General features: G+C 37.2%; 1 protein-coding gene across 1 annotated transcript in view; it reads right to left on the bottom strand.

The window, feature by feature from the left end:
- Positions 1 to 15,808, bottom strand: part of LOC140166832 (rho-associated protein kinase 2-like) — an 80,670-nt gene that overhangs the window by 17,605 nt on the left and 47,257 nt on the right. Inside the window, 11 exon segments of the mRNA XM_072190321.1 lie at positions 396 to 549; positions 1,237 to 1,302; positions 1,959 to 2,091; positions 2,425 to 2,575; positions 2,936 to 3,095; positions 3,629 to 3,782; positions 9,228 to 9,416; positions 10,322 to 10,416; positions 11,027 to 11,120; positions 13,250 to 13,270; positions 15,007 to 15,027. Of these exon segments, the coding sequence (XP_072046422.1) occupies positions 396 to 549; positions 1,237 to 1,302; positions 1,959 to 2,091; positions 2,425 to 2,575; positions 2,936 to 3,095; positions 3,629 to 3,782; positions 9,228 to 9,416; positions 10,322 to 10,416; positions 11,027 to 11,120; positions 13,250 to 13,270; positions 15,007 to 15,027 (1,238 nt within the window).

Genomic DNA, 15,808 nt, shown 5'->3' with positions numbered 1-15,808 from the left:
ATTTAAAATCACAGCTACACTGGAAGAGAAATCTTTAGGATATAAAATAAAATAATTAGAAATTTAACCATTACATTCAGAACTTAAAAATAAAAACAGTGTCTTGTAAAATGTTACTGGTCATTTTTAACTTCCGTTTACTGCATGTACACAGAAGCAAAAGTTCATTTTCATATGTATAAATACCACAAATCATCGTTGCGCAGGAAAAACCTTGTATGTGATTTGGCCCCTGAACATACATGTTTATAACAAAACTGCCAACTGGTCACATAAGAGGTTTTGTTTTAAACATGTTCAGGGGCTAATGATACATAGAAGGTTTTTCCTGCCCAACGACGAAATATTGAATCATAGAATGACATGAGTAAAATATAATCAGAGCAGTGCCATACCTTGGTGAGTTGGTGGATGTGGATCGCATGACGGGTTTGCCAAGGGGGCCATGTTGTGTTATTTGCTTGTGTAGCTTGGAGATCCAACGTTGTTGTTCCTCAGCTGTTATTGCTCTCAGCAGCATGTCCTTGGCTGTGTTGGTATCAATGTTAACTGTAGTGAGGAAATAGCAAATAAATCTGATCAAACATTCCGTTATGACACACGCAACGCTTACTTTGCTGCCAGTGAAAATGCATAGCAAGCCCCAGTGCCTGCATTTGCCATACCGACAGTTGACTGAATAAGGTTATTATTTACATGTAGGCCCTAACTGGTTGCCATCATGACATGCATGTGTACAAATCAATGAGGCTTGCTGCTTTCCATCAGTTTTTGTTTCATTTTTTGGTGATTTCTGCATCATGCGCTGTCACCGATATATCTCAAATAGAGGTTATCCACTTTACTCAGGTATGACTTCTAACAAAAGGCGCTGGTTCCCATAATATTCCTCATTCAAACTAATTCAATGCATGACCTCAGAGTCACCTGCATGACTTTGGTGGGTTATTTTGAAACAGTCATGGTTGCACATGCAGGTACTTCTTTTGCAAGTCCTAAACAAGGTATAGCAGTCGCTGATAGGATATGCAGCTTATTGAACACGGATAACCTCTAATAAGGAGGACATCCTAGTGGTGCACAGCACATTGTGGTTACACTGATTTTCAAAATCTGCACTTACTTTGCTGTAGAGTGATGTTACAAAATGGGTACCTTACTTGCTGTGCAGACTGTAGCATAAGATACAGACAGAGGATACACATTACACCTGTTTTGCTGAATTTGAACTCTTACCTTTACACGGACCACTAAATTCTTCATTTTTGTCAAAATGATCTTTATGTACTTTCACATGGCATACTGTAAAAGGAAAGATGCAAACAAAATAATGTAGGTTTGAGACAAAGTCACATGTACCATAGCATAATTTATTTAACCTGAAAAGAAAGACTCAGAGGCACTGGGCTATTCCATTTAAAATCCACACTACCCCTTATGGTAAATTTTGGAAATATCTTTCACATAAGGGAGTGTAAATTTCAAACGGAATGAACTCATTGGGCAGCTTCATTTGACAATAATTGATTTATATTCGGGTGCGCCGGCGGATATCACATTACCGGTGCAGCCGGTCAATGTGTGAAAACTACAGTACTGGTGCAGAAAAGGCGAAGTGACTGGTCACTGTGTGAAATTGGTCAAGTTTTCGTCAGATGTGGCTCTGACTTCATCAGGACAGCTTCATTTGAATTTCATACATCCTCTTGAGATTCAATCTGAATCTTCTGCAGAGGGAGGGTGAGTTTCAGATAGCGTTGGTTAATATGCTAATTTCATTAGAAATTCATGCTCCCCTATAGAAAATATTTCCAAAATCTTCTATAGGGTAGTGTCAATTTTAAATGGAATTGTCCATTGCAGATCTTATTTACAACAAGCTTATAATTATGACAACTCAAATACAGAACTTTTGAGAGTAAACGGTATAAAAATAATTAGTTGTGCAGTTGACTTACATTGGCATTCTAGTGCTGGTGGTGGTTTGATGACGCTACTCAAGGTCTTGTTGCAGTACTCACACGTCGTTGGCATATGGAAATGGACCACTACAAACTCATGGCGCTTGTACTGTATTGTGCTACTCTTGTCCTACGAAAGAAAGAAATGCACAGTTTGTTTTAAACTAGATTGAATGTGTGTTTCACGCAACCAAATAAACTGAAAGAGATAGTTTGATGAGTTGTTAACTTCAAACATCTTCACTACTTAAATGCATGCATATTTACGTCAGCACATTGAGGGAACTGAATTGATTTAAGCTTTGTCCAGTGAAATGCACCCAGATGTCACAACTCTACCAGAGGAAAGAGCAAAATAAACTTCTAGTGGTAACAATTTGAAGATCCCACAGAAAAATTACTCTGAAATGTTACAGTAGCTGTTAAACCGATTTAAAAGAAATAAACTTAAATGTTGACTTACATCAGAAGACTGTGACTCTAGTTGAGGCAGTTCTTTTATTTTCCTGTTTTCTCCTTCGCCTGCATACAGTAATTGGAAGATCCTTGGAATGTCCTTGGCCTCGGCCCTGATCACATCACTTGGAGTCACAGCTCGTACATGGAATAATTTACTACACAAAAACAAACAAACAATTAGTACAAATTGTGATTAGGTTAGCGTGCGATTGGAAACTGATACTGCGTAATCATACACAGTATTACTCTCAACATGAGATGAGACAGGAATATAGTCCATTACTCCCACTGAGGAATTCCAATAAATTCTAATCAAATTCAAGGTTAAATTATTCCAGATCTGACCATTTTTATCCAAAAAAACGTGACCATGAACATCATACTATGCATCACAAACCTTTTCTTTCACCAATATTTTTTTTTTCATATTACCCACCAATCCAGCAAGATGCAAGCAAGTTTTACAGATGGTGGGTTTATAATTAGTTGTTTTAATTTTGATGTACATAACTTACTCTATGTCCAGCACCAAATAAGGCTTCTTATTATTCTTGTCATCTTCACTCTCGTAGAAGAGAATCTTCTTGGAACTCACTTCCACAAAGTGTCTCTTCCAGCCATGCCGTTTTAGATTCTTCCCTGGAATGTCCAGCCAGCCTTCCAGACGTAAAGTCCCTGAAATATAATAAATCAGGATATATATTTGATATGCTCCAATTGCAGTCAAAATTGAATGATTTTTCGCAAAAGTAGGAGGATTTTTGCTAAATTTTTTTGGGAAAATCTTAAAAATTGTATCACTTTACTAGTCATTGTCGTAATTTTTTTATGAATGAAGAGATGGTACGCTTTCATATTAGCCTTTTATTTTCAACAGGCATCTCAATTTTAGCACCCTACAGGAAAAAATCATGAATTTTCTTTAGCTCGCAGGGCAGAAAAGCACAAAAATTGCACAAAGTGTCCCGGTTTCATGAAATGGGGACAGGGCCAGTGTCACAACTTTCCACAATCTATGCAAATATTTTAATTATGTCACAAAATTCTCTTCCTTATATGGTTGTACTAGAGCCCTCAATTTCATATTAAATGACCTTCAAACTATACAGCACAAAAGGCAATCATATTCTATCCTCCTCCCAAGTTAATACGTTATTACATGCAGGCTGCAAAAGCAAAAATGATAAATGAACTGCTGGTTTCCGTACCTTCCCCATCAGATTCTCCAATGCTACTGATGCTGGTTGTCTCCGATATCTTTTGCAGGGCACGATTCTTTAATTGTAGCTGTTCAAGCTCGCTGTCTCGACTGTCCAGATCTCTCTGTATCTGACAACGCTTTTGGTATTCTTCATTGTATTGCTGTACATAGACAAATAAAGATATTAAAGAAGTTTAGATCCAGTAACCATTTTCATCAACAAATTATTCAGTCAGTAAGGCGTTATCTTTTCAAAGGTCTTGCTACAATTACAAAGTACGATTTGTGGGCCTACGTAACTTTTGGTACCTAAAATCACCATTCCTTTTTCATATTGGGCTATTCCATTTAAAATCCACACTACCCCTGTGAAAGATTTTGGAAATATCTTCCACAGGGGAGTATAAATTTCAAATGGAATGAACACATTAGGCAACTCCATTCAAATTTCATACACCCTCTGAGAAAGATTAAACCTGAATCTTCCACAAACAGAGGGCGAGTTTCAAATCAAGTTGGTTAATGTGCTAATTCCATTTGAAATTCATACTCCCCCTGTGGAAGATATTTCCAAAATCCTCCACAAGGGTAGTGTGGATTTTAAATGGAGAAGCTCATTTCACAGACCTATGAGCCATCATATAAAACAAAATGGCTACATCAAGTTGTTTTAGTAAATTTGAGTTCATGTCCAATGTGCCCTTTTTAAACTTTCTAAGTGTGTTTGCTGACATTCAGCATTGGATGATTGAGAACAAACTCAGGTTGAACCAAGACAAGACAGAGTTTTTCATCGCTTCTTCTCTGCATCATCAGAAGAGATTGGAACAAGAGCACCAATGGCGCTGTGGCTCTACGCTTTTTTTGTGGGAAAGCAATTGTTCTTGGAGTCGAATGCGCAACAGGTTGGTAGGTCGGTCAATTTTTTAAACCTTCAGTTTGAAAAAATTCCCCACAAATATTCAATACGGTCCTTGAAACTCGATGCGGTGGTCAATCTTCCTCCTCCGCATTATTATTTTTTGCCGCATTACTATTAGTTGCAAAATCTGAAAATAATTCATTATTGTGCAAATTACTACTGAACCAGCAAGAATAATTTGTTCTGCAAAATTTTAAAATCCCCTTTTTTAGTATTTGAAGCTTTCAACAACTATAGAAAGCCTTGGCAACTATTAGAATTCATCTAAATTGACCTCAGACGACCCGAAATGACCTCCCAAAAATTTTGCTCTAAATGGTGACCTCAGATGACCCCGAAATGACCTTCTAAAAATTTGACTTCAAATGTTGACTGTACCCACCAAGTTTCATGCCCATACGACAGTTTTTAGTAATTTGACCTCAGGTGACCCCTGGCTGACCCCGAAATGAGCTTCCAAAAATTTGGTTCTAAATGTTGACTGTACCCACCAAGTTTCATGCCCATACGACAGTTTTTGCTAATTTGACTTCAGATGACCCCTGGATGACCTCTGGTGACCGTGACCCACTATCCAATACAAACTTGTTCTGTGCGACCCTACAAAATTAGGCTCCAAATGTTGGCCGTGCCCACCAATGCCCATACAACAGTTTTAGCAATTTTACCTCAGATGACCCCTGGGTGACACCGGTTGACCCTGAAATGACCTTCCAAAAATTTGACTCCAAATGTTGACTGTACCCACCTAGTTTGACCCTGGATGACCTCAGGTGACCTTGACCCACTAACCAATACAAACTTGTTCTGCCTGGGGTCAAGATGCACCCACCAAGCCAAGTTCGAGGAACATGCGACCCCACAAAATTTGGCTCCAAATGTTGACTGTATCCAGTTTCATGTTCATACAACAGTTTTTAGTAATATGACCTCAGATGACCCCTGGGTGACCCCAAAATGACCTTCCCAAAATGTTGATTCCAAATGTTGACTGTACCCACCAAGTTTCATGTCCATACGACAGTTTTAGTAATTTGACCTCAGGTGACCCCGGATGACCTCAAAATGACCTTCCCAAAATTTGACTCAAATGTTGACTGTACCCACCTAGTTTCATGCCCATACGACAATTTTAGTATCTTCCCAAAATTTGACTTTAAATGTTGACTGTACCCACCAAGTTTCATGCCCATACGAGTTTTTAGTAATTTGACCTCAGATGACCCCGGATGACCTTCCGAAATTTGACTCCAAATGTTGACTGTACCCACGGTTTCATGCCCCTACAACAGTTTTTGCAAATTTGACCTCAGATGACCCTGGATGACCTCAGGTGACCTTGACCCACTAACCAATACAAACTTATGCTGGGGTCAAGATGCACCTAGTACCAGGGATCTATACGATGATTTTGTTTTTGGGTGGATCATCACCAAGCATAGGCATTTTACACATAAAATACACATAACCCACACACAACGCAATTGAATAACAGACCGGTACTGCACAGTGCCGCTGGTTACCAGTTGTTCTCATTTATGTAATCAGCAATTGGAGCCTACAAAATGTGCTGCATTTATAGTGTACGGTACTATTATGTGATATCGGAATTGACACAAATTTTACGGTAACAAAATCAGTCATACCCAGAAAGGATAAAATTCGAATTGAGAAAATATTGTATGTGTGACTTGTTGTACTAAAGATGCATCCACCCACCAAGTTTGAGGAACATGCTTCCCCTACTATGCTAGTGCTCTGACGATAACACTCCGATCGCCATGCAATCTAAGTTTTGTAGGCCAGTGGGACAACGGAATCACTACGTGAACGAGCTACTACTACACTAGTCTCTGAGAGAAGAGGCAGACACAGACAAACAAACAGATTCTAGTGAATTAAATAATAGTGATGATCAGTTGTAGCAGCTACAAATTTGAACGTTTGTCAGGGGTCAAACCCCTCCATTTATATTTCCCCACACTTTTTAGACAGACACCCTTTTATCAAAAATTGAACCCCCACCCTTAGGGATGCAGTGTTTGTGACCAAAGCTTACCGCATTACTTTATCAAATTCGGAAGACTGAACATCGTCGCTATCGCCGTTTTATACAGTCACTTCCGGGTCCATTTTATCACTATCTGCGCCATCAATCCATTTCAGAATCCAAATTGATGCAGAATTTATCCTCATCTATCAAACACTCATGATTTTCTTATTCATCTGAAACATTTGCGACATAATATTGGCAAAACTGCAATCATCTTTCGAAAAGATACGACTTTAGATTGTTTACAGCATTACTTTATCAAATTAGGAAGACTGAACATCGGCGTTTCATACAGTCACTTCCGGGTCCATTTTATCATTATCTGCGCCATCAATCCATTTCAGAATCCGAATTGATGCAGAATTTATCCTCATCTATCAAACACTCATGATTTTCTTATTCATCTGAAACATTTGCGACATATTAAATGTTGGCAAAACTGCATCACTGCAACTGCATCGAAAATATACGACTTTAGATTGTTTATCATAAAGTAACACATGGGCAAATGGGCAAAAGGCTGAGATACCTGTGAGATCCTGAATACATGAATCGTCAGTCTATACTCTCTACACGGCCGCTGTGGTTCGGATCGCTCCACTTCTAGTGTGAGCGAGCGGGCCAAATGACTGATGTAGAGACTGAAAATTATATTCATTCATAAAACTCACGGCGCGTCGATTCTTCTACAGGTGACGTCGTATGAATTGAAAACATCAGCAAATTAATTTTTGACATTTTCTTTCCAGATATATGAAGAAAATATGAATGTTTTTCAACAGATCATCAAATTACTTTATTATATTTTTTTTTCAATTGGTAGCGTTACCCCTACGCTTTATAATTATATATTGCTCACACGCTTTTTAGAAACCCACCCTATAATCCGCAAAATTGTAATTTTTACAGATTTTCAGAATTCCCAACCCACGCTGTAGAAAGCGTGCCAGACAAACAATGATAATGAATAGCCAGATGTGACCTTCGCTGTCGAGGCGTTGTTTTCAGGGTTGTCAAACCCGCGATTTAGTAACAATTAGGCGACTTTTGAAGATTTTCGAAGGGACAATTTCCTGCCCCATAGAATACAAAAAAAAAAAAAAAAAATTGGGCGACTTTTCGATTATTTGACCTGCGATTCGGGCTGAATTTTTTGGCAACCCTGGTTATTTAGCGTTCATTTAATTAAATTACTACGCCGCTGGTCTCTAAATATTTTGAAGTGTTGTCCCATGGTAACAAAACTCCCGAGAACTCAATAAACAATCTGGACAAAGGAATCATCCAATCACGTTTCTATCCATGTGAGATCACCGCAAAAATTCATGATAAAAGGTCACTTTCCCAAAGAAAAATAGTGCAATCCGTCAATTCCCGCCATGATCTCACAACTTAAATTACTCATACCAAAATAATCTCTAAGCGCATACAGGGAACCAAGCAAAGCGATAGAAATGACTTGTTTCTCATGGCGACTTTTGACTTTTCTCACTTCAAAATAAGTACTTTCCCCACCCCAAATTCACTTCTAAAGGAGTGCAATCGATTGCTAAATAACTAAGCAAACCTTGGAATGTAATTTCAAAGCCAAATATCATTAACAAAAGAAACCTTAGCATAAAAAGCAAGAACGCAAGTGGCCAAAATGTGTAGCAAAAATACAGTCCTCACTGACTACAATGACTAAGGCTCACTAGCTCCGCTAAGAGCCAAAAAACCAGTCTTCTTCTGGATGGTGTTGAGATATTTCCGTCTATGTCTGTTCGGAACCTTGGGGTTGTTTTCGATCATCAAATGTGAATGTCTGATCATGTAACTCAATTATGTAAGTCTGATAAGAAACATCTACAGAATTCGCCCATACATTGATTATGATACTTGCCATAATACTGTTAGAGCTGTGATTATCACGTCTTGATTATTGTAACGTGTTACTTAATGGTATATCTAAGAAAGATCTAGATCGTTTGCAGAAGTTGCAAAATAAGTGTGCACGTTTAATATGTCTCAAACTAAAATTTAAGCATGTTACCCCTCTCCCTGTCAGTGAGAGAATTGTATACAAGATGCTGCTTTATGTGTTTAAATCTCTGAATGGACTCTCTCCCCAGTACATAACTTAACTGACTCAATGTGAGAAGATCATCCCAGAGGGCAATGAAGACCCACTCGGCAGATAGTATTTCCTTCTTTGTGCCTCGTTCCAAGAAGGGTGCTAGTGATAGAGCCTTTTCAGTGGCAGCTCCACATTTGTGGGACACCTTACCGGTTCATATCAGAAATGCTGCTAATCTTGAATCATTCAAGACTATACTCAAGACATATCTTTTTCCATAATATTGTTGCCTTTGTTTTCTGTATTTGATCATGTTTGCTGTTCTTTTTATGATGCTGTTGTTGCACATTGTAGCCACAGGAAAAGGCGCATTATAAATAAAGTAAGTTAAGTTAAGTTACTGTGAACATTATGAGGTAAATTTTCATTTATTTATTTATTTATTGTATATTTATTGCTGAAGTGTATAACCACTGTCAAAATATTAAAAAACAGTGGGGAAAAGGCTGAAACTAAAATTCCACTCTGCAATCTCGGAAGGCCCTTCAAAAATGAGAGTGATCGTATTTCCTTACCGCTTGCAGTTCAGTGTTTTCCCTCATATATTTAGTAGCCATCTGTCCATACTTTTCTCTCTCCAAATTGAGCTCCTGTTGTGCTTTCCTTAACTCCTTCTCCTTCTTACGTAAGGCACTTGAGCTAGGCTTTTTGGCATCTTTTGACATATCCTTGCGTTGCATAATCTCTGCTAGTTTGTTGACAGCCTGAAATGTAATATTGAAATAGGTGGATAGGGTTAATATCAGGTGATAAGTACTTTTTTCCAAAGAGTTGAGCCAATTTTCCTTTCCGTTCTGAACAACACTTAGGAGTATATGAGCAAAAATTTCTTCCCCAGTAACACTTATCTGTGGAATGTTTAAAAATCTCTTAAAATTACATAGCAATTCCACCCACATGGTTTACACAAGAATAACTGACTTGACTTGACTTCATCCTCAAGTCAAGGCAAGTCAAGTCAAGTCAAGTCAAGGCAAGTCAAGTCAAGGCATAAACAGATTTACCTGCTTGTTAGATATACACACACACAAACATTGAGGTTATAGAAACCCATCAATGACCTCTGTGTGTTATGTACCTAGGGATTACATCTTAATGTAACAAATATAATATCTCCCTGATGCTCGTCTTTAGAAAAGCGGGGTTAAACAAAACCTTGAACCATTATATAGTGCATATATCTACAACGAGTCACTGGCACTAGCTTTGAAGTTCAGCTTGTGCTGCATTGGCTTAGCGTGGTTTCTTGCGTGTACATATGCGGCCAGTTGATCGCACATAAAAGTATGTACACGCACCAAGTAATGCTAAGCTAACGCAGAACACACTGAACTTCAAAGCTAGTACCGGTGACTTGAAGTAGATATATCAGTATACTTATACAATTGATAGCTATGTTGGTTAAGAGCACTGCTTGATACCCAGAGGTCCCAGGTTCAAATCCTGATCACAGGATGAAATATTTCTTCATTGGCCTACTTGTGGGAAAGAATAAATTTTGATCAAATACAATATTTTATGCAGTGTAGGTGTGGATTGATTAATTTTATACAAAAGTTAATTTGTTACCTGTATAGGGTACAGCAAAGAAAAATGTTATCTTCATTACCTGAATTTTTAGTGTTTTCTCCGTCTCTAGCTTTTTCTCATACTGCTTCTTCACCTCCTCAATGTTAGCATTATCATTGAAGATGGAGTCGTATTCTGAAATGATACAGAAATATCAATCTTACTATGTGAACGAAAAGACACTTGGTAATATGTACGGAATAGTGTGACATTTACGGTTCCCATGCCTGCATTTCCAATTGAATAACCTAATTAGCACAGAAGTCCTGAACTTTCCACATTCAACCTAAATAGTGCCTTGGGTGCCTGAGTCAGTCACTTTTTGGGAGCACTTATTAAAATGATGAGATGGAAGTCAAAAAGTGGCAATTTACACACAGTGTATCCAAAGTCAGTCGTAAATCACAGTAAAATCCTGAAAGCACTTGATTATATTAATACAAATCTGGGGGGGGGGGGGTTTAAGGAATTCCGGAAAATTCACACCCCTGAAACCAGGTTTAGAGGGTTATTTTTATTTAGATATTTGATGGTGTTTTTTTTTACATATATACGATACACTGCTCAAAACAAAAACATCATCACTTCCGGGAAATGTCAACAAGCCGTTTTGTGGGAAAAGCAGTGGACCAATTCACTTGTGATCAAGCCGTCAGCCCTGATGACGAAAGCTAAAGTAATGCTTTACTTTTTCATTGGATTTTCAACCAATCTTTCCTATAATGAGGTTTAATAGTGTCCTTACCTGACTGTAACTCTTTGAGTTTATTATTAATCTCATCCTTTTCTGAGCCCATCACCTTCAATTTGTTGTTAAACTCGTTATTACTGTCTTCAAGCTGTAAGCACAAGAAACAAATGACAGGGAACCGTTATTGTTTTTAGAAGTATTTAATAAATTAACTTACTGGAATGAAATATACAAGAATACAATTGTGCATACAAAATCATTACCATTGTTGAAGTGTCACTTTGTAAGAGCCAGTATAAAGTTGGATGGTTTGAAGAGAGAATTTTGCCCTTTTTGTTTCTATTTCCTGCCATAATGAGCTACTGGGCTTTGTTTACTAGATGTTTTATCGCTGCGGAATATTTTTTGCTGAAAACACTTCGGAAAAAAATCGCTGCTATACTCTGATCAGCTCGTAATAGGAGGGGGACTCATAACATCATGGATTGATATAGAATGGGTGCAACAACCACACAAACTGTGCTTTGCATATTGCGTGACTCTGACACACTTTTATAAATTTACGTGGGCGTAAGTTGTTGCTTTATTGCTTTGCGCAGTAACAAAAACCGAAATAATTCTCGCCTATTACGAGCTGATCATAGAATACGTTTATAATAACTGCAAAACATCAAACTCTATTAATGGCTCTAAGAATTCAGTCAATACATATTCATGCATACATGTATAATGTGAATATTGAAATATGTAAATTTATTTATTTCAAAATAAACAGCCATTTCCAATATTGTTTTCCTTAAAATATATGCAAAGATAAGGAAGTTGCAGCAAGTTTTAAATCTAACACATGATAGAATGTGCCCATTGTAGTAATATGTGAAACACACAATTTTGTCGATGAAATTGCTTTTACAAAATAAATATTACCAGACTGATTGAAATTGGCAATTCCAGTTGAAATACATACATCCCCCTATGGAAAGCTTGACTTTTCAAAAGGCGTCACCTATTCAGGTAATCCCATTTGAAATTCACACTCCCTGTGATTAAGGGGATGTCTTCCATAAGGAGGCGTATGGGTCTCAACTGGAACAGTGCAATACAAGCTCCTTCGCATCAGACTGAAACAAGAAAGCCTAGCACAAAGAACAAGACAAGCAGAATCAAATAAAGCAACAATCTACAGCATAGATTTTCTCTAATCAACTAAAAACAGAAAGACCATTTGAAACATAGATAGTACTGACAACATAATCTCCTTTATACAGGACTGGTACACTATTGAGAACTGGTGTGTATACATTTCTTTCTCTTAGGGTTTGGGGAAAAAATACTGCATTGCAAGATATATTAGCAATACAAACTTATCGTGATTTTTATAGTTCTGAAATGTTTTGTGTTATTCACTGTTGCAAAGAGCTATAGATTAAACCATAATCATGATAATGGTCAAATACATTTTCAATTCTTGGTAAATTTGTGGCTCTTGAATTAACGGCCGAAGCAGGAAAATGAAGACAATTTAAAGAAAATCACATTAATAAGGAAAACAAAAACTGGGATTGCATTAATGCACAACACTTGAATATTTGTTACATTAGGTTATATTTAGCATGTAGGCCTTAATCTCAAATTAAGGAAAATAGATATCGGTTTTTGCATCTGAGCTCGTCAATTGTTCATTTATAATCCTGAATAAGCCTCAATATATACCAGAGTACAAACTGCATTTTCAGCAATCTGTAAGATTTTTACAACTACCTAGATACTCCCCTTCCCCCCACTTTAAAAAAATGTTTTTGGGTGGGGTGCTATTCTGTAAAGTGGTACAAATCCTGTATAATTAACAATAAAACACATTACTACATGTAGAAGACATCTAAAAACATCTTTCCATTGAACCACCAAGAAGCGGACAAAGCATCTAATAAATCTGCCTAAATTTCTATCGCACAGAAAAGCATTGGCCAGTACAGATAAGTTTGGGGTAGATAAAAGATAACTTAAGGAAGGTAAGGGTAATTAAGGAAGTGGCATGGGAAGCAATAGGGAAAATGGGCTATTCCCGTTGGTATCCATACACCCTGTATGGAAGACATGATCTTAATCTTCCACACAGGGAGTGTGAATTTCAAATGGGGTTACCTGAATGGGTGACTCCATTTGAAATTTACACCTCCTGTTTGGGAGATTAAGATTATGTCTTCCATACAGGGTGTATGGATTTCAACTGGGATATCCCAATGGGAAGACACCACTGGTTAGGTAAGTACTTACTATTAAGACCGAGTCCTCCAACTAAAAAAAGATGAGTATTATCAGAGGGGCAAGTAAAGATTAGTGAGTTAGAGGGATCATATAGTACCAATCTATACAACAAATATTAGTCAAATCAACAACTTATATATACCATAGAGGAATAAAAGCTTGCTATTGAATGTTCTGTGCTAATGGGCTATTCCAGTTACAATCCATACACCCCCTGTGGAAGACCTTGATCTTAATCTCTAACACAGGGGGTGTAGAATTACTGGAATAGCCCAATATTAAGTCCATCTGTGCTGCGCTTAATCTGCAAAGATTTTTTATTTTTTTGGAGAGTGTACCTTTAACAATATATAGTCCATTTGGTTACCGCGAGAGAGTAGAATCCGCGTATGATAATTAGATTGTGTACTATCAAAGGCTGTGTATTTGTAAGGCATAGTCACTTTGCTCCGCATCACAAACTACAGATACACCGCCTTTGATCGCAGATGCTAATGTCTTAACAAAGCCAAACGGACTATAGCATACAATGTTTGTGACGCTGTTTTTCTTATCACATTAGTACAACATTTTTTTAATAGTAATTTTCAGGTATTGTGCGCTCCTCTAAAATACATAATTTCAGAGGCTGCTGAATTTGACAGCTTTTAATTGAAGTTTGTCTTCAAACATGAAAGTCTAAAAAATGAAAGCAGCAATTAATCAACTGTTTTTAAGCTTGACCTAGTTTTCCCTATGAAAACCAAGAACTGTTACACTGTGAAATCAGACTGCAGCACAAATGGTCTTCCATTGTCTCTATGGTACATTCATCTCAAGTGAAATTATAAGGACGTCCTGTTTAGTGCTCAAGCAACCCTACCAACTAGATTCTTGTTAGCTAAACAAACGATGCTATAACTAACCAAGCTAAATTTGTATCCACTTTCACCTAAAGACTATGAACGACACATTAACAATGCAGCTACAGATGAAAACGTCAACATTTTCCAGTATAATTATGGACTGATCTTAAAATTTATTTTTAAAAGTAGTTTTAGTCCTGCATTAAACTAGTTACAATTGAAAATGTTATGATTCAGAACATTCTATTGGCCATTTTAATTAATAGTTTGTCTCAACTCCTTTCCGAAGTTGAAAACATAATGTGGAATGCAGTTTGTTTGGTCTTTTTGTTTTACTTTTTAATTTTTTTTAAACTTGGGGATAAGCTTTTGGACAAGAATAGACCACCTTTCATTTCTAAAGGAGTTTGAAATTGTAGAAATAAAAAGCTGCAAACTGTTCATACAAATACGCACGCATAGTTTCACAGTGTTCAAGCTGAAGAATTTGATTGAGATTTACGACTTTTTACAGCTATTTTTATGTCTGTCGATGTCAAATGTGAGATTTGGGGGGAAAAGAAGTGTGGTGGATTTGGGGGAAAAAAGAAGTGCAAAAATTCAATTCACTCGAAATCAGCGGAAATACAACTGTTAATTAGGGGTGATTGTACTAATGTGTGCAGGGGTTTTGAGACGAACTATTTAATTTAGGTGGCCTAATTGCAGGGAAATGTTAATGAATCCAGTTTTAATAAATACTATTGATGATATTATTAATTTTAGTAGCAATTTTAGAGCAATGTTAATATAATATTAGTTAATATAAATAACAAGTTTGAAATAAGTTTTAAAAAACATGCCGAGAAAAAATGCCTTATTCAAACATCTTTTTAGTCTAAAAAAATGTAAGAAATAAAAACATGAGAAATGTTCACTTACTTCTCGTTGTTTCTCTTCCAACTACATGGACAAGCACACAGCAAAACAAAACAAAAAAGAAAAATGGAAAATGGAAAGGCAAGAGCCAAAATAATATCAAGTTAGTCAAGAGTGGAAATATCAGGCTAGTCATGGTTCCAAGCAGCCTGGGGATTCGTTGGTCCTAAACACTGTTGCCTAAACTTTGCAATGCCAAGGTGTGCGGTGAATGACTCCGAAGTTCCCAAATTGATAGGATTCCAAAAGGCGCCCAATACCGGATATTTGAGCGCTTTAACCCGAATTTAGAATATATATCACCCCAATGGGCGGAGAAGCACTCGAGCATTTAATAAAAATTTCCGGTACTCACTGCAAAGTTTACTGACTGATCAATAAATGGTCACAAAACCCATTGTTCTTACAATTTGGAGCTTCAGAGACTCTAAACCTTTATAATTAGGCTACATTAGACAAAAAATATGTCAAATTACAGCCGTGGCCTGACACTGGCAAATGCAGCCCAATTTCAGGCAAATAGCGCCAAGTGATTACAAGTAGCCCAATTGTACATATAAAGTTGGCATCACTGGTCCTAAACACACCATCTGGTGACATGCTCTGCAAAGACATCTCTGAGTCCCTGTTTTTGGTGCGCATGTGTATGTATGGAAACCAGAAGTATCTTACTGACAGCTCGAATACTTAACCAAGAGCCTGTATGCAGCCCTGATTTATATATTTTTTTTGAAAAAATTAAAACATATTTTAGAAGTTTTTCTGTTCAAAAATGGAACTTTGAAAGTAATCATATCACAATAAA

This window comes from Amphiura filiformis, chromosome 12 (assembly GCF_039555335.1).
Source record: "Amphiura filiformis chromosome 12, Afil_fr2py, whole genome shotgun sequence".
Taxonomy (NCBI): domain Eukaryota; kingdom Metazoa; phylum Echinodermata; class Ophiuroidea; order Amphilepidida; family Amphiuridae; genus Amphiura; species Amphiura filiformis.
Note: the sequence above shows the minus strand (reverse complement) of the source record. Positions and strands in the feature narration are given on the sequence as shown.